Genomic DNA, 21,104 nt, shown 5'->3' on the forward strand with positions numbered 1-21,104 from the left:
ACATAGTACACCTGATTATTGGATCAATAAACTGTTAATGTATATAAAATACACTAGTGTATTAATTAATAGAATATATATTCGTATTTATGATTAATTAGATATCAAAGTTAAGACTTACGTATGGGAAATGTTTGTTAATAACTTCAAGTTGTTTTTGGGTCGTTATGGTGGTAAATACACGACACCCGTGAGCTATAGCAATGGAGATAGTGGCCATTCCTATTGCCGAGCATCCAGCATGCACTAATATAGTATTACCACGTTTCAATCTGGTTTTGACATGTAGAATATAGTTGGCCTACAGAAACAATAAATATTAATTTCCTGAAATAGTATTTATAACTACCATATCATAATAGTTAACATCAGCCAATGACATAACTTATAACCATATGTCATCAATATTTATTCTATATTGTTTAATTTGAATAAAATATTAAAAAAGAATTAAGTTAACGCTTTCAAAATTTTAAAGATGAATTTGGCAATGAATGTAACAAAAATGTGCAGAAACGTAGAACCGGAAGAAATATTGAAAGAAAATTATCATCAAAGATAAGAAAAGAATAATTTTAGATCATTTAACATCATTAGCAACGCTTCAAAAACAAGAACATTGGGTTTTATATAAATTAAAATCGAGAAACGTTGAACCCCAATGTTCGAAAGGTGAATTGGTGCTCGCAAAGCAAACATATTGAGTTATTTTCAGCGTTGAGTCACCGATAATAAAAAAAATCAAGTCTATACACTGACCCTTTACCATAATTGAAAAAAAATCATAAAAACCGCCATATCATGAAGAAAGCCGAATATACTTAAATAAATCTTATGTTGTGTTTTTAATGGGATCAACTTGATGTCATTTTTAAACTAGAATCTCATTAAGACTCTCTATCTCAATTATTATAAACAATCGCCAAAACTACACCGATCAAAATCAACATCAAGTTTTACATGGAAACACTTAATCCAGATATTTTATCCCATTTGTCGTATTCCCAGATATTACTCTTACCTATTACTACATCTTTTGAAAAATTATATCGGCTAAATGCTCACAGCGATTCACTATGAATCTTTCGGCTCTTAGGAAAAAGATTGGTGTTGTTAAATCCGGAGATCTGGCTGACCATGCTAAATCGCCACTTCGCGAAATTAGTCTTCGTAGATAAACCTTATTTAGTAATTGAATTGTTGAACGAGCTTTGTATGCTGTGGCCCAATCTTGCTTAAACCATACTCCTCCATAATCACGCTTTGGTACCGTTTAGCAGTAAGAAAAACTGTAACACCTTGGACATTTTCATTAAAGTAAGGACGAATGATGTTTCCAGCTTGAACACCACACCGTGCAGTTGTTTCTAGTGGGTGCAGTCACGTTTCATGAGTTAATTGAGGATTATATGTTCCCCAAGACCGACTGTTTTGTTTATTGACGTGTCAGCTGAGAAGAAAATGGGCTTCAACGCTCATTATCAATTTAGACGAGACAGCTTTAGGACTACATTACTTTACTCAACTCGTTGATCAGGACTTTTGCCGCGCATGTTTATTCCAATACGAAGAAAAGAACATGAAGCCTCAATAAACGTTTTAAATGAATGAATGCTTCTAAAGTAGTTTTCTAGATGTTTTAGATAGGACTAGCCTCTTTCTCAAAATTGTTAGAGCACTTTAATCCACTACTGACATACTAATGTTATATTATATCTCACTAATTTTATAACATTAACATAACTCCAACAAGAATTCCTATATTCCACTTCATCGTGGTCTATTTACATTTATGGTAAAAATAAATCAGTTATAATTGTATGACATTGAGACACAGCGGTCAACCTAATGGTTCATGTTATACCGGTAGAAAAGTAAAATTTCCACAATTATGGGAAATGACTCTAACCACTTCTTGGTCAACATCCAAAAATATAATAGGTCTCCAAATGATATCGATTGACGCAATGTATATTGTACAGGACAATTTCATGGTATTATTATTTTGTTCTCCACCATATTCTTCAATTTTCCTCCCTCTGTCTCTCTATTTCTTCCAGTTTCTATATCTCTTGATCAATTAACAATTTCTTATCCACATTTGTTCCTCAATTTCCTTAAATTATTGTCCTTCGGTATTTCGATTCTTTGTACTTTGTTAATATAAAAAATTGATCCATCCTTCTTCCTTTTAACGTTTCAGATGATTTCACTTATTTGTTCCATCTTTTTTTCAATTTACTCGATTTTATCCCCTACTCTATGTACCCGTCATCATGTAATTATTTTCCACCCAAATGTAGAATTAAAGGTTTTACCAAATAAATATAAGAAGAAGATATTAACTAACAATAACTAATACTGCCAGTGCCGTAGCTTTTTTAATAACGCATTTAAATTAAATATCAATTAGCATAGCAATTAAATGAAGAAAATGAATACTTACAACAATATAAGCATAAGGCAATGTCACTCCATCTTCCAACGGATAATTAGCCGGTATTTCCCACTTAAACACAGGATCCAAGACTAACCTGAACCCATCTTTATCAAATGATGCCAATCCAGTAATTTTTCTACCAGAACTGACATCGTAGCCAGAATAATCGAGAGGACCTAACTCGATGGTGTCGCTGGACTGATTGTAAGTTTCATCGTCTCGATTTATTCCGAGGTACTTGATTGAAACACCATCAATAACATTACTGGTTGTATAGCATGAAGATACTTGATTTTTAAACTTGACCGGTATAGGCAAAAACGAACTATGAACGCCATCTTTTATAATAGTTAGTGGTAGATCTTTGCGATATATGTCCTTCAGATTCATGTTGTCGTTACTCAAATTGAACAAAAATCGCACGTCCTCCATGTTTGGTTGCGATCTTAGTTCTTTGACAAAATTACTGAAGCCTTCTTGAGGTATCACTCGAGACTGAAGGAAAATCCTCTTGTTGCTTAACAAGGCCGAGTCTCGGGTTCTTTGCAGCTCGCTGTACCACTTGGGCGGTGACTTTTGAATATTCTGGCTGGTTATTGTATGATCCTTGACGGTCAGTAAGATTGCTTCAGTGTTGTTTACCTGAAAATGAATGTTATAGTTAATATCATTGAAATGAAGGATATTAGCACATAAATAACTTGATGTGTCAATTGTGTCGAAGCTGATGCAAGATATCGATATTTTTTAAAGGCTTATAAATCTTTGGTGTTCTAACAAAATGTCTTCATAGCGTCGTCACATGCCTCACCAAAAATTGTTGAACAATAGGTGAAAACTTTACCCACATTCACATCTATCCAATGCAGATATTTGTCTGTATTTTTAACGAATAACACATGGGCTGAAAATTCCCGGAGCTGACGCATAGATGGCCCTAGTCTTTTTACATTATAGCTTTCTCAATTAGTACTCACCTTCAAAATAAAGCTGCTAAAATTAGAATATTAATTTGAGTTTGTGAGTTATTGTGCTAAAAATTACACTAATTTTGTTATTTGCAAAACAATGGATCAAAAACAATTTCTTGTTTTAATTTTACACTGCTTCCTGAGGGGAAAAAACAGCATTCAAGCGGAACAATGGCCTGAAAAGAGTTATAAGGATTCCGCTCTATCAGAAACAACAATAAAACGCTGGTTTGTTGACTTCAAACGTGGTCGAAGAGTCACCGATGATTCAGAACGCGGTGAATATCCAAAATAGGTGGTAACACCAGAAAACATCAAAATACATAACATAAGTTAGCTAATGTCGTAATGATATAAAAAGAACGTGTTGGTTTTGGTATTACATGAGTACTGGAGTATGAGAAAACTGTTCAAAGTGGGTGCTGCGTTTACTCAATGTTCGCCACAAACAAGGACGTGGTGACGATTCTGTGCAATGTTTGGCTATGTTTAATGTATGAAAGATGGATCCATCATTTCACACAGAAATCAAAACAGAGTGGACAGCAACTACTGAACCTTATCTAAAGCGCCCAAAAGCACAACCTAGCTAGAAAGGTTATGGTCTCGGTATGTTGGGTTGTGCATGGCGTAACATTCATCAACTATCTTGAGAAGAGAAATATCATCAACAGTGAATATTGCACAGTGTTTCTAGAGAGTTTGAAGGCCGAAATTGCAAAGAAAGGACCGCATATGGCAAAGAATAAAATTTTGCTTCATTAACAGAATACACCATATCACATGTCAATCAAAACAATGACAAAACTACACGAATTAATCTTCGAATTGCTCCCACATTTACCATATTTGCTAGATTAGGCTATCAGCGATTACTGGTTGTTCACAGACCTCGAAATAGTGCTCATTGGTAAGATATTTCACTCGAACGAAGAAGTTATCCCTGATACTGAAACCTATGTTGAGACACAAGATAAATCGTTCTACAAAAGTGGTATTGCAATGATAGAGCGGAGATGGAATTAGTGGGTGGCTCTGGATGGAGATTACGATGATGGATAAAGCCAATTTTGGACAAAAAAAACGCATTTTCTTCTACTTAAACCACGTCCAGGACTTTTCAACCCATGTGATATATGTTTAACGTTTAAAAAAGGTCTTTAAAACTGATATAAAAATATATGGATCAAATTTTGTATAGTTTAAAGGCATAAAACGCTAAAGCCACATGAAGACTCTTTGGATTAAGAGATCATCGTTCTTTTGACACGTCAGCGCCATGTTGACATAAATATGAGAAAGAGTTGTAGGGAATATATACCGTACCCATTTTTATTAGTAGATGCTTTTTTAAAGTAAAAAAATTATCAAAATATATACAAACACCTAATATAGTATTAGGTAATTGATGGGATGGAAAAGTCAACAAAATCATTTAGCTATGCTTCAACATCGACAGCTAAGCCAAATATTTTTAATATAAACTCATTAGCAAACATTTACTTTAAAATATAGACCCACCCGTCATATTCACCAGACATGCTGCTGTTGATTATTTCTTCATGCTATTTCTTTCTGTCCATGTTTCACTTTGTATCAAAATATTTAAATACAAAAATATAAAATAATATCAACATTTTAGTCCTTTTTTTCGCTTAATGACAAATAAGTGGTATTTTTATTTCAATTATTATGAAAGGACAAAATTTTCTCGAAACGTCATTACAACTTTCCAAACATTGGCAAACAGTTTTGCTTTGCAATGTGTTTTTTTAAAATCAAATATGAATTTTGGAACAACTGGGGAATAACAAATATACGCGAATTAACATATAAATAATATTTGCTCATATTCACATGCAGCGATAAATAAAATTTTATTCCCATTGTTTGCACCCTGTTCTATAAGAGCGATATTTTATTCAATGCTCCAACATTTTGACCTATGAGGTTTATTGCCACATTCGACAAAAAATTTTGTTAGGGCCAGGGTACACAAAAAAGACGTAACGGCTTCACTTTATCCTAAATAATGCCTCCGGGTACCGATATTAAATTTGATTCACAATTTATGGGATGCTATATTAAACATACAAGGGATTCTTAATAAACAATTAAAAATAAGTTATTTTTGTGACTAGCTATTGCAGTGAGTTTTTTCTTAAAAAAGTATAAGAATTAAACCAAACTATCACACGGCAAGGCCATTTATGTAAGTGGAAAACTTATATCGCCGGTTATATCACCTGGTAAGCTTTGGTAGGAAACCAATTTGCATCGTTTTACGATTGAAAGTTCAGGTCATAAAATTCAGCCACAGATCCAATAACGTACAGCCCTTTAAAAGGCCCATATGGCAAAATACAGCTTTATATTACCTTGAAAGTTATTTTATATGAATACTAATATGACAAGGTGGTTTTAAAATATATATATATATAAAACACATATTGCTTTTAACAGTGAAACTTATTTTATTTGAAAAGATTATAATGTCCTGAAGAACTATGTTGACTTTTAATATATAGTTATAATTGCTAAAAGAACCAACCTAGAATGATTAATAACAGGGTCTAAATAAGAAGGGAAAACAATAAAATAACGAGAATTGGGAAAACTCCTTCTGAGAATTAGAAAGCAAGAATTAGAAATACACAAGCGTAAATCTCTTTGAGATCTGTTGATAAAAACGAAGATACAGAAACAGATATAAACAATTTAACAACAATCTATATATCGTGCTCCCATAAAAATACCAAACACTTCTCAAAAAGGATTACAATAAGCAGCAATGGTAATGAAAAAGTTAAAGGAGATGCAATCGAAGATGAAACCGAAAAATGTTCCTTAGTAAATCTCAAAATTCCTTCCTTCATAGAACAATAAAGGACATCAGCAAAACACTGAAGAAAAACTCTAACTCTCAACAGTCAACAACAGTCTCAACTCAAGTTATATTCAGGTATTATAGGGTAAGAAACGGTCTGTTAAAGGTAACAAACAAAAGCTCCTGTAAATGTGTATAAGTGTATATAGTAAAAAAAGGAAAAAAGAAAAAGAGCATCAACGATGTGAAAAATATGAACACAAGGTCAAGTCAGTTTTGGCCAACATCAACAAAACTTTACAAGACTGTTTTGAGAGGAAGCATCGAGACAGTCTTGGAATTTATAAACACCAAAACAATCTAAACAAAGATAATGGTTACGAGAGCAATCATATCCGACCTTCTAAATAATCAACGAACCAAGAAAAAGCATTGTCAGTCCTTATGGCCTAATTACTCGACAGTGACAGCCACTAAAATAATAACTAGCTTAACTAGAATAGCCGAAGTTTCAAGGCTCCCACCCTGAAGATACCAACTGTAACAATTGCGAAACGCCGGCTAATTATAGTCAATAAAGGCGCCTATAATCTGGAAATCAAAAGTTCGAAATCATTTTATTTTTTCTATTATAACAGGTTGCTATAGATGGCCAATTGAAAAATCCCCGGCTTACCATAGTAAAACACATTTTTTGGCAAAATTAGTTTTTTTTATTCGACATAATTCCGTTCAAGGGTGATACACTTATTATAGCAATCCTCCAATTTTTCGATACCATTTTTGTAGTATGATTTGTCCTTTGCTTCAAAATAGGTCTCAGTTTCGGCGACCACCTCTTCACTCGATGAAAATTTCTTCCCAGCGAGCATTATTTTCTGAGATCTGAGAACAAGAAATAGTCGCTAGGAGCCAAATCTGGAGCATACGGTGGATGATGAAGCAATTCGAAGCCCAATTCATAGATTTTTGCCATCGTTTTCATTGACTTGTGACACGGTGCATTGTCTTGGTGAAGCAAAACTTTCTTTTTCTTCAAATGCGGCCGGCAATTTCGTACTTAGAACGGTCCAATGACGGTATGTAATAGTCGCTGTTGATGGTTCTTCCTTTTTCAAGGTAGTCAATGAAAATTATTCCATGCGCATCACAAAATACAGACGCCATACCCTTGCCAGCCGACTGCTGCGTTTTCGCATGCTTTGGAGCGGGTTTATCGTATGCAGTCCACACGGATGACTGTCGATTGAACTTTGGAGTGAAATCATGGAACCATGTTTCATCCATTGTCACATATCCACCCGAAAACTCGGGTTTATTACGCTTGATCATCTTCAAACACTGCTCCGAATCATCAACTCGTCGTTGTTTTTAGTCAAAAGTGAGCTCGCACGGCACCCACTTTGCTCAGAGCTTTCTCATACCCAAGTGACTGATATGATGTACACATTCAATTGATATCTTTAGAGTATCTGCTATTTCATTCAATTTCAATGTACAGTAATTCAAAATCATTTTGTGGATTTTTTAAATGTTTTCGTCGGTAGCCAACATGTTTTGGGCTTCCACTATGTTCACAGTTTTCAGTACTCATTTCCCCACATCTAAACTTAGCATACCTAACCTTGATGATCGATTTTCCTGGGGCAGTGTCTAGAAAGTCGACATCAAGCCAAGTGTTCGCTTCAACTGTATTTTTTCAAGCAATATTTTATTAATACGCGAAATTCCTTTTTATCAATTTTGTTCACAGTAAACAAAAGTTTCTTTAGTCAGAATGATATCATTCAGAAACTAATGATCCGACAGCTGTCAAATTTATACGCGCATCGTTTGATGGTTAGGGCTAACTAAAAAACATATGGATGTAATTCTAGTAGCGCCGTCTATATGTCAAGCCGGAGACTTTTCAATTGACCTGGTATGTTACTAAATATGTGTTTTAGACATACATTTAACATAGATAAATGCTTAGAAAGAAACATATTAGTTAATGGTGATTTCGGGTAATTAAAGAAAACAACACTAGGAAATATCCGAATGAAAAATCAATTTTCCGAATTCAAATAAAATAAAAATAAAAAATGATGTTATATATCCTTAAATTTCAATTACAGCATTGTTATAATTATTCTATTAACTGTTATCTATTTATTTAAGGCATATACCTATTCATATATATGGATCAATATTTAATAAAAGTCTGAAAATTTAATAAAACGGCGTTTTATTCTCGGTCAAAGGGAAAATACGTACCAAAGTTAAAATCAGATTTTTAAAATTACGGTATATGCATATATGAATATTTAATTCGTTATATTATTACTATTTTATTAATATACATAATGAACAGATTTTAGTTATTTTAATTAGAAATTTTAGGTCTCTTTTACATTCTAGATCTAACTGCTTCCAATAACAAAATACTCTTTTTCAGGAGTGATATATTTAGTTCAGCGCTCCTCTAATTGTTCTATTAATTTTTCATCTCTTATACCTTCAATGCGCCAATAACAAATCAATTTACAGGCAGCCAATAGTTACTAGTCTAAACTATACAGCAGATGTAAATACATTTAGCATAATTCATTCATCAATTCGACTATATAATTACATTCATAATTAAAGGTTTTGTCTTAAAGTAGTCCAATGACTACTTTAATCCAATGATTAAATTCAAATAGTTGACATTTCTGTGTTTAGTTAATTTAGATGACTTTCACAAGCTGATGTTCAATCATTTGGTGACCCCTTTAATGTATTTGCTAACTATCAGGTAATAACTTTCCGGTTTTTTCACCAGATTTTACTAGCCAATCAAGTATTTAATGTTATGATTTTATACATAAGTCGATTTATTCTACTGACGTTGATTTTTCTTAAAATTTCGAGTTTTGTGCCTGAAAACTTGCATTTACGATAGGCATTACATTTCTTATTTCATCAAAAGATAACCAAATAGAAGAAGCGTACTTTCGACAGTTTAAATATAATGATTTCAATGTTCAAAACAAACAACCTCCTGGTAGTCCGAAAATGTTTGAAGGTGCGGTATTGTTGGACGAATATCAAAAACAAACAAAAGAAAAGTTGAAAATGAACCGAATCGCTATCAAAAAAGGCGTTTTACGCGCTTACAGAGTCGTCACTTCGCTTCACAAATGGCTCGAGGAATGGTTCAGCTCAATAGAGAAATTATTCTCTTGAAATGACATCCATAAATCGTCTGAGAGATGAACAAAATGTATGGAATCAAATAACCGATGCTTTGAATAAATAAATTTTAACTATCTATTATAAATAACCAGTATTCTTATGGAAAGAACAGAAAATTAATGGAAATGAGTTAATGGTATACCAGATTACCATGACATGTGGTAAGGTGTTAGGATTTATAAACTAAATTGAATAAAAAGCTACCCTAATTTAGATTCTTGAAACTAGTGTTGGGAACTATCGACTGAAATCGACTATCGACTGTTTAGTAATTGACTACTTTTTACTATGCACTGTTCCAGTCGTGTACTTTTAGTTACTATTTTTGATTCTACTAGTTTCATTCTACTGATTTTTAACGTTCTGGCTATGTCGTCCTAGCCGCTACCTTGACAAAAATTTACCCAATTTATGGTTACATAGATTCATACGTAATATATATAGTTTTATGATCTTTTTGATAGTTTGCTTATAGATAACAATATATTGTATATTAATATAGTATTATTTAGGAACGATATATTTCAAGATTGTTAATGTAATAGGGTAAAATTGTGAATGATCAATAGTAAAATACTTTTGACTGTTATTCTCTCGATTTTTGTTAAAAAATATTTCCGTTCAATAATAAATAAAGCGTTTACTTTATTTAAAAAAGCTCTAGTAGTTATTGTACGATTATTTTTAATTATGTCATGAATTAGTTTTTTCTATGATTAGGTATATGTTATAATTTTTATTTAATACTTATGGTTATTTTACTTATTTAGTTTTTAGGTTTTGTTTAAGTTCTATTGTGTTGTCTATATTTATTATAGTATATTATTCAAAAATTGCAATTAACATTTCAAAATACGATAAAACATTTGTAGAATATTATTCCATTTGGAAAGAAATTATTTATATAGTAAAATTGCATTCCTTTTTACAGATCCACAGAACATTCAAATACAAAAGTAGTTCTACTTCGTTTAAAATGAAATTATTAGTTGTAAGTTAATAGTATTCAGTAATTACTTTTCTCCTTTTCTATTTTAAAGTTAGTACGTGAAAGAATATGTACATCTAAGACTCGCTTATACTACCGTTGGAAAATATTAGCACATATAAAATTAACTGCTCGAAGCAGTTATCTCCGTCCTTTCCTCTTTCATAATTTATAGAGGAGATGGTTCGTACATCTTCGTCTAACATCACGAAATGATCAAAACAGTCGAACCGTGCATTTGACTGAAAATAGTAATTACTATTTTCAGTCGCTAGATTTTTGACTATCGATTCTTTCGACTGTTTTGCGACTATCGATTGTTTCGACTGTTTTCAGTCGATTGTTCCCAACACTACTTAAACCCTCTTATTAAAGAAATCCCAGTCAATTCTCTTCGGTTATATAATACATAATCTTGGAGATGCGTTATACGGATCGATCGAAATGATATTTGGATTTCCATGAAAAAAATTATATTGAATGTGATTACAAACTGTCTGCTTTGATTGGAATAAATTTTCAAACTTTCCGAGACTGAAATTAATGTTTTGTAACGGAATGGTAAATTACATTTTTTTTGTCGTTGGTGGAACATTATTAAGAAGCATTATTCATTTTCAGGACTCGCCGGGAAGTTATCGATTAGCAAGTTCTTATAAATTGCTTTATACTTTACACTATTCTAATATAATATATCTATTCTCTTTTAAGTAAAGTGTAAAAAAAATCCCTATATCTATGATGTTTCAGAATATATAAAAAGGTTCGGTTGAACAAAGATTAGCGTTCTTAGAAAAATGTGGGTTTCGATAAAATGAATTTTATTTTAATTTTTGGAACGTTAGATATTGACTTTTATATTCCATTTTAATAGACGAGGAAAAAATATCTTCACCTACCAAAAGATACCACTATTTTTGACATTAATTTGACATACAGAGGTTAGAGAAGTTGATATGAATACCATGCAACGCAGTATATATAACAGGTCTATTTAAAAATAGATGGTGCTACTAAAATTAAATTCATATATTTTTTAATTAGCCCTAACCCTCAAAAGATGTGTGTATAAACTTGACAGCTATGGGATCATTTGTTTCTGAATTATAGCACTTTGAGAGAAGCAACTTTTGTTATTCTGAAAAAAAAAGGATAAAAAGGAACTTCGCGTATTGGTAAAATATTGCTTTTTGAAGGAAAAAGATACAGTTGAAGCAAAAACTTGGCTTGATGCGGAGTTTCCGGACAATGCTCCAGGAAAATCATCCATCAAGGATTGGTATGCTAAGTTTAGACTTGGCAAAATAAGCACCGAAGACAGTGAACGCAGTTTACGCCCAAGAGAGGTTATTACTGACGAGAACATAAAAAAAATACACAAAATGATTTTGAATTACCGTAAATTGAAATTGAATGAAATAGCAAACACTAAAAAAGATATCAACTAAACGTGTAAAATTCACGAATATTTGGGTATGAGAAAACTACGTGGAAAGTGGGTGCTGCGCGAGCTCACTTCTGATCAAAAACAACAACGAGTTGATGACTCGGCGCAGTGTTTGAAGATGATCAAGCGCAATAAAGCCAAGTTTTTGCATCGATATGTGACAATGGATCAAACATGGCTGCTTCATTTCACTCCGAAGTCCAATCGACAGTTATCCGAGTGGACTGTACACGATGAACCCGCTCCAAAATGTGGAAAAACGCAACAGTCGGCTGGCAAGGTTATGGCGTCTGTACTTTGGGATGCGCATGGAATAATTTTCATTGACTATCTTGAAAAAGCGCTATCCTAAAGCTACCATCAACAGCGACTATTATATAGCGTTATTAGACCTTTTAAAGGACTAAATCGCTGAAAAACGGCCGCATTTGAAGAAAAAGAAAGTGTTGCTTCACCAAGTCAGTGAAAACGATGGCAAAAATCCACGAACTGGGCTTCGAATTGCTTCCTCATCCACCGTACTCTCCAGATCTGACCCCCAGCTACTATTTCCTATTCTCAGATCTCAAAAGAATGTTCGCTCGGAAAAAATTTTCGTCGAATGAAGAGGTGATCGCCGAAACTGAGGCCTATTTTGAAGCAAAGGACAAATCGTACTACAAAAATGTTATTTTTCCGAACATATATGAAAGCTTAGCAAATACTAGAAACGGTAATCAGAAATCGAAAGTTTGAAACAAAGAATTCATAGAATGCTGCAAACACTTTAAAATGTATCAGATACATAAACAAGTAAAAATAACACATTATTAACCACAATGTATTCAACAATTGTTTTTAGCTTCTTTCTCCTCCCTTTTAGTTATGAAGGTATTTAGTGAAAAAGACCTTTTAGAGTTGTTTTCTTATCTATGTTATCCTGTAGGCAGTAGTTATCATATCACAGCAGTATAGCGATGCTACTCCTTTATTTTGTTTGAATTTATCTCCCAATACGTTTATTAGCAAGTTTAGTTTTTTCATGTATTATTTGAAAATATATTGGCATAATATTTTCTTATATGGATTATGTCTCCATCGAAATTCTTTTAGACTCGCCAGTTTTTAACTTTTTCTATTACTTGGCTATTGTGTCCTAAATAATTTCAACATAGTTAACTAACATTTAACATTTTATCCAAAACTGGGATATATCCAGGAATACAGCAGTGCTGCAGGAGAGTTATGAAATACAAAGAGATACTGAGACAATGGTTAGAATATTCCTTATTAGTGGCAATTATTTTAAACCAACTTAAAATACTTAAAAACTTAAAATATTGCTCAATTATTATATAAATTATTCACTTGTTAAAAAAAATCATTTATATTATTACTTACCCGACGCAAAACCGAATACATTTCTTCATTGTAAGAAAATTCGCAGATGGAAACAATTTCAGGATAAGAAAGAATATCTTTGCTGGATCTTATTAACACGAACACATTAAGGCGAGATAATAATTCCACAATGTCTTCATTAATATAACCGTTAAATACGACAAAGGTTGGATTTTCTTTCTCCATGGGTATTTTGTTCGCTGTTTTCACAGTTGTAATAGTCAACTGAAAATAAAAAGATGTTTCTAATAAATCCGTAGCCCGTCCAATAAAACTGCCAATGCTCGTCATAGATGACGTCGAATATACTGTCAATTGCAGTTAGTAGAGATTTAAAAATCGTTTTTCACTCGGAACAGATTTCTCAGAATTCGCCTATATATGTCAATTTCGACCGTGTTGCCAAATATCAAAAATTCTTGAAAATATTAGTGATAATAATTAGTTATAAACCGGCAAAATGTCTAAATCAAAAATCAAATATGATGAGGTAACATTGCGACATTTTGACATCACAAATTTTGATGACGTGCATTGGCTGTTTTATTGACCTATATATACAAAATTAAAGATTATTGTGTATAATATTAATACAAAAATCAATATCTAACTTACAGTACCTTTCGAGTATTATCTGACCAGCCATATCATTGAATAATGGTCTAATATTGTCTCCAACACAAAATACGTACCACTAAAGAGCGATAATTTGAAGATGTTGAAATACTAAATAGTATTTCAACAATCTCTCTTGAATTATTGTAATTAAGTAGTATTAGGTGAAGGATCCTGTTAAGAAAGACATCACAATGAAACTGAATCAGATCTGCGAAAATGAGTATATTGGGAAAAATCATCATTAACTTTTTAAATTTCCATAATCCATTTTCTTTAATTCGTCAGTAACCTTAGTTTAAACTTCAAGAACGTTGTTAGCATGAAGGTGTTTTTTTAGTGAAGCCAGGTTCTAAATAATTTTTCAGAAAGTGTCCTAAAGTCCTGTCAAACTTCATTAGTTTTAAAAAGTTTATTTTGTGAATATATAATGTACTGCGAGCTATTTTTTATCTGTCTAAATATCCGTTTTACGTGAATTTTCTTAAGAAATGTTAAGGTTTATTAAAGTTTAAATATATTGAAATAGTGGAAATTGTAGAATTTCTATATTTCTAAGAGACAGTAAGTAAATGTAATAATTTTATTTGATTTAGAAACTAACCAATCCAAACTAAAACTCTACTTATACTTACCGACAAATGCGGATATTGGTTTACAGCGTTTTCAATATGGTCCAGAAGGGGTTGTTCGGTCTCGATCTCGGCTAAAGTGATGTCAGTCAAGTAATCTTCTGGAAAGTTCGTTAAAAACAACTGCAAAGCCACGCAAATTCCAGCTTCCAGATTCTAAGATAGATTAATATTTTATATTGTACGTAAGTAGCATTAAACTAACATATATCTGCCGCATATCAATCTTTGTAATATGTTATATACTTCTGGTTCAGAAAAAGTAATTATGGTTTTCTTAACAGATCAATTTAAACTCGCATATGTTCAATAATTGTTACTCAATGAAGCACTATCATATCTTGTTTCAAATCCAAAGAATATTCTAGATATGAACAAAGCGTTACTTGTTTACTCAGTTAAATATTATTGCGCCTTGAAAATTGATATTCCAGAAGTTTATTCTCTTAATGGTAAGCTTCAAAGAGGTTCGTGCGAATCAGTAGATTAAAGGATCAAAAGAAGAAAAAATCAAAACTAAACGTATATCATTGATTAATATTTGAAATTTATATTAATAAATTGCTTTTGAAAAAGAAATACAGAAATTATAATAAAAAGTTAACTTAAAAAGCTGATTTCTTCCTGAGCTAGATGTTTGGTTCAAAGAAAACTTATAGAATAAGGAAATGTAAAAATTATATTTTGTCTAAATTCCACTTCTGAATGTTTACGGTGATTTACGAAACGTAAAAGGTCGTTAATATTGTCGAGGTTATTCAGGCCTGTTACATATAATATACAACGTATGTCAGAACTCCCTTTACCACTTTGATTGCCTATAACTTTGCTCAAAGAAAAGATAAGTAAATTTGGTTTTCATAAAAAGTTTACTTGGTCCTTACATCCTTTTTCGACATCAAGCAATATTTGAGGCTAAATTTCTTCAGTTTCGTGACGAATATTTTCTTTAAGATGTTGAATGGTTTGGTGCTTATTCACATAAACTTTTGATTTTTAAAAACCCCGTAATAAAAAGCCTGGTACTGTTAAATCCGGAGATCTGGCTGGCCATGCTAAATCGCCACTTCGTGAAATTAGACTTTGTGGAAAAACGTCATTCAATAATTGAACTGTTGAACGAGCTTTGTGTGCTGTGATGTCTTCTAGTCCTTGTTCTTCCATTTCAAGCACAAGAAAATTTCGAATCATGTCTTGGTACCGTTCAGCAGTAACAGTAACTACATCACCTTGGTCATTTTCAAAAAAATAGAGACCAATGGTGTTTCCAGCATGAATATCACACCATGCAGTTGTTTTTAGTGGATGCAATGATGTTTCATGAATCAATTGAGGATAATGTGTTCCCCAAAACCAACTGTTGACTTGTTGACGTCGCCTTTGAGAAGAAAATGGGCTTAATCGCTCATTATTAATTTAGACGAAAAATCTTCAATTTCACCAGACAATCTTAGAATTAGATTACTGTACTCAACTCGCTGATCAGTATCTCTTTGTTGCAATTTTGGACTAACTGAATTTTGTACAGGAATATTTTCAAATCAGTGTTTACAATTCGCCTTACACTGCGTGCAGAAATGTGTAACTGGGAACCACGTCTCCGAATTGATGTTTCTGGAGACTGTGCAACACTATCGCGCACCAGAGCCACATTTTCATCGTTACGAGACGTCCGTTGTCTTCCAGAACGAGATCTGCCTGCTGTAGTACAATAATAAATTGTGGTTTTGTGAGGCACTGGTCGATTAGAATATTTTTGACGAAATTTCCGCTAAGTGGCAATAATGGAACGATTATTTTCAAGAAATATTGTCACTATTTCTGCTTGTTCTTGTGGCGTATATTTATCATATAAGCATATAATAAATTAATTCATTTATGATTAAATAGATATATTAATCTATAATATATTGGAAATGTACTCTTACATGCCTAATTAAACACTCAATTTTAATTAAAATTTGAATTTATCATGGTTTTTTTATTAGATTTTACATTAGATACGCTTTGTTTTTATTTTTATTTATTTATATAATTTATTACTATTGTTCTATTGCACTTACATCAGTACACAAGCAAGACAGTATGTATTTCACAAATTAATTAAATTAAATTAGACTTTTTAAATTAAAGTTAAGACACTTATACACTCTACAAGTTCATGAACTTTGGTTCGCTTCAGTCTTCTGAATTTCTGTGCATTGTCCACTATTTCTCTCACAATTATGTGATTCAGTAACCTTGTTGCATGTTTTAATGCGAAATTTTAGATAACTTCGTAAATCCGTTTGATTTCGAAGCCATCCTGCAATTATTCATGGTTTACATAGCAATAAACATTGGTAACTAATCGTAGAAGTCTATTTTAGCAACGTTTGATTACTAAGCGGTTTGATGTTTTAGTACAACCGCGTATTTGAACTCCATAGGTCCAAATAGACTTTATAATTGAATGATAAGCCACTCTTTGGTCTTACAGCACAGTGATTTATCTTGTAATAATAATATTGAATACAAAATAATCGAAAATATAAATCTTCTACAGCTCTGAACTAAAAATAACATCTCCAACGACACGTACTAACTAACAGTTCACCGAAAAAGCATCCCATTATCAGGAAACGACGACAAAAGCCAAAACGAATTAGGAAATATTTAAACATCAATAAACGCCCTCACTACATTTTCTCTATCGCTCGAGAAAACTCATTCTTTGACTTGATTTCGACTGTGGACAAAGGTAGAGATCGTTCTCTCTGGAGACGTACCCCTGTCATGCGCCAAACGGTCGGTCCAATTCGTTTTATGCCAAGTAAGCCGAAATTCCGTTTAAAAAAGAAAAAAACAAGTGAAGCAGAAGAGAATTATGTGAAATAACTTTCTGATAAAAAGAAATATATCATCATTAACAAGTGTCGCTTCAGTGCTGACTGAGTAAATTTTAGTCAAAATCAATGGAAGATTAATTAAGCCCAATAATTATTATTTATTGGCTGGACGATTATATTAGGCCTACAAATTACTTTAAAACATTCGTTTTAAACTTTATTGCGAAAATCGTTATAATGTATTTTATTCAAACTATTGTCCATCGATAGTCGTTACTTTTCCTATTTTTCAGATATTTTACGGATTCCATCTCAAGAAAACGACGAATCTTTTGTCTATCCATAGATCGATTCATTTTTTGGTATCTCCAAAAGAAGTCAAGCGCTGCTCATATAGGTTACGACTGATATGACGGAACAAGTAGTCATCAGAAGGGGCAAGATTTGGAGAATACGGCGGGTGGGGTAGGCCATTTTAATGTTTCCAAGTATGTTTTCACCGGTTTTGGAACCGGTAGTCGAGCGATGCCATCCTGAAGAATACCATCATTGTATCTTTGCTCGTATTGGTACAATACTCGTTCATTAGATTTTAGTAACTTATACAAATACATATAAAACAAATATATAGATAAAATAATATAATTGTTATAGATTAAAATAAAAAATATAATTATATTGATACATCAAATTCCAACGTTAAACAGGCTCCATTCGATCATAATAAAAGCCCTTATAATTTGGCAAATTATAACCATTTTAGTGATATAGATTGATTAATGGATAGCCAGAAAAAACTTCAGTATCAATCAAACAATATTTTCAACAGAAATATTATAACTTTCGAGGTATGGTTGGAATAATATCACAATCATTATATACAAATGATTCTCAGTAAGTATCAAGCACATATTAACAGGTGGGTCAAAAGCCCCGCTACCATTTCGATTGCCTTTTTGATCTTGGTTATGTGACGGAAATTGCGTCAAAAATATCCTAATCGTCCAGTGCCTCACAAAGCCACAATTTATCGATTACGAATTTTTGACAGTACGGTACGACTGCAGATAGGCGTCGTTCTGGAAGGCAACGGGTCGGATGTGGCTCTGGTACGCGATAGTGTTGCAGAATCTCTAGAAACATCAATTAGTAAACGTGGTTCACAGTTACACATTTCTGCACGCAGTTTAAGGCGAATTTTGAAAATGTTCCCGTACAAAATTCAATTAGTCCAAAAATTGTTAACGAAAGATCCGAGATTCTGATCAAGGAGTTGAGTACAGTAATACAATCCTAAGGCTCTCTGGTGAAATAGAAGATTTTTCGTCTAAATTGATAATAAGCTATGAAGCTTATTTTTTTCTCAGTTGTCGTGTCAATATACAGAACAGTCGCTTTTGGGGAACACAGAATCCTACATTAATTCATTAAACATCATTGTATCCAATAAAAACAACTCTATGGTGTGGTATTCATGCTGGAAACATCATTGATCCCTATTTTTTTTGAAAATGACCAAGGTGTTGCAGCTAATGTTACTGCTGAACAATACAAGATATGATTCGAAATTTTCTTGCGCCTGAAATGGAAGAGCAAGGAAAAGAGGACATGTGGGTTCAACAAGATGAGGTCACATCACACAGTTTTTTAAAATCAAAAGTTTATGTGAATAACCCAAACAATTCAACATCTCAAAGACAATATACGTGACTAATTTGAAGAAATTCAGCCTCAGACATTGCAGGATGTCATGAAAAATGCTTTAAGAAAAGCCGAAAGTTGCATAGCAAATCACCATTTAGCCCATATAATTTTTGAATCCTGATGAACAAAATCTGTAACGAACAAATATACTTTTTATGAAAACCAAACTTACTTATCTCTTCTTTGAGCAATCAAAATGGTAGCTGGTCTTTTGCCCCACGTTGTATAACACCATTCTCTAACATTCCTAAATCAAGCCTTCAAACGTAATTTTCATGACAATGTAACTTTAATGAAACAATCTTTTTTTAAGAGGTCACTGACTTGAGATATGATCAATTTGTATCATTAAAAATATTGGCCAAATTGAATAAATTTTGCTTCGAAGTACTTTTCCTTTCACCATACTATCAAATGTTTCCCAACTCAAAATAATGCCAAATTAAAAATATTTGACTTAAATGAAGAAATAAACTGTTTTAAAACATAGACTGAAGAAGTATCTTGATAACTAAAATCAAATTTTACCTAAACATTGTTCATATACCATTCTGAATACATCAAATATTCATGGTTGCCGTTTATGCGACATATGTTATTGATTCTTCAACAAACTGTTATGTGTTCAGTAGATGTTGGAACAATTAATACCAATAATATTACATTATATCAGTTTACCATCAGAATTACAGATCTCTCATTGTTACTACAATGGTCAATCTAAATTCAAACATACAATGCACGATCTAAATTTGTCAAATTTCTCAAAAACATAAGAACCTTGAAGATGATCGAAGAAAAAGAAGCCTTTGAGTTCTGGTGATGCATATATGCAATCTTATTTAAGTCTTATATTTTAAAATTTTCCGAATATTTTTAACATAAAATTGAAACACAAAGTTGAAGCGTATCTTCGAAAATAGAGTCTCCATTTGTCTAAAAAAGAATTTCCACGAATATAATGCGCGTGACTATACATACATCATGATAACGACGAAATTGAATATAAATATTAACTCATATATCATATCCAGATTTATCACCCGGTGATTATTTTTTATTTAAAGATTTGAGGCAATCCTAGTATCTCGAGAGGATCAAAACTATATAAAATAAGTATATGCCAATTCTCATAATAATTCAGTAAATAAAGAAATTCTGTACTGACCGTGAAACTAGCTTTCTCCAATGACACATACTCGATGGAATCGATGAACTCGTTCCTTCTTTCGCTTTTAAGCGGAGTAGTTTGCATTCCTATCACCTGGACGCCCTCCGCAGCAATAATTCCTGTAGAATACTCGTAGTTGACGGTAAATGGAACCTGGGTTTTCGGAATCGTATTTAAATTGACGCAAATCTTCTGAATAAACTTCGGTATTTGAACATCTTGATATTTCTCTCCTGCCTATAAAAAGAAACCAGTAAAATGTTTTTAACCATGCCTATATATGTAGCAATATGCCTTTAATAATTGTTGTTGTATCATTGCTTCCAATAAAATGACCCATCTGTCCGTCCATTGCACCGCAGCTTGCGACCCATCATCGGTGAGTACCAGGTTCTTGATATTCCTAAACGAACCGGTATACACATGACCTCTATGATGAAACTCACTATAAACATCTTTGTCGGAAAGAGAAACGCTGACTTTAGACAAATCCAATTCGACTGGATCGGTCATGTACTTATCGGTGGGCTGAGGAAGTATTATTTTGCCGGTCATCACGATCTCGTTGTTAGAACTGATTTCGAAGTCACCAGAACCACGCTCAATCATGGCATGAAGCGATACCAAACCTAAAATACACAGAAGTATTGTAAAACAATTTTTTGGTATAGTATTTTAACTATATGGGGTGTTACAACAAAAGGAATGAAACAGCCAATAAATAACGAACAAAATTAAGCCATTCAAAAATATTTAGAAAAGTTAACGGAATATTCTCTGGAAACTAAAAAAAAGATTAAAAAAACCTCAACAACATAATCCACCCATAAAAATTGATAACAATACCAGGGATAGGAATGCTAAAGATAAAGCGGATGTTTTCTT

General features: G+C 32.6%; 1 protein-coding gene across 1 annotated transcript in view; it reads right to left on the reverse strand.

The window, feature by feature from the left end:
- LOC143191627 (fatty acid synthase) overlaps nucleotides 1-21,104 on the reverse strand; it is a 52,818-nt gene that overhangs the window by 10,926 nt on the left and 20,788 nt on the right. Inside the window, exons 14-19 of the mRNA XM_076396879.1 lie at nucleotides 20,514-20,848; nucleotides 20,217-20,456; nucleotides 14,520-14,672; nucleotides 13,270-13,494; nucleotides 2,447-3,082; nucleotides 122-301 (exon numbers count right to left, since the gene is read on the reverse strand). Of these exons, the coding sequence (XP_076252994.1) occupies nucleotides 122-301; nucleotides 2,447-3,082; nucleotides 13,270-13,494; nucleotides 14,520-14,672; nucleotides 20,217-20,456; nucleotides 20,514-20,848 (1,769 nt within the window). The remainder of the gene's footprint in view (nucleotides 1-121; nucleotides 302-2,446; nucleotides 3,083-13,269; nucleotides 13,495-14,519; nucleotides 14,673-20,216; nucleotides 20,457-20,513; nucleotides 20,849-21,104) is intronic.

The sequence above is a fragment of the Rhynchophorus ferrugineus genome, unplaced genomic scaffold (genome assembly GCF_030347505.1).
Source record: "Rhynchophorus ferrugineus isolate W39M unplaced genomic scaffold, kcgeb_rfMv2 rfM2, whole genome shotgun sequence".
Taxonomy (NCBI): Eukaryota; Metazoa; Arthropoda; class Insecta; order Coleoptera; family Curculionidae; genus Rhynchophorus; species Rhynchophorus ferrugineus.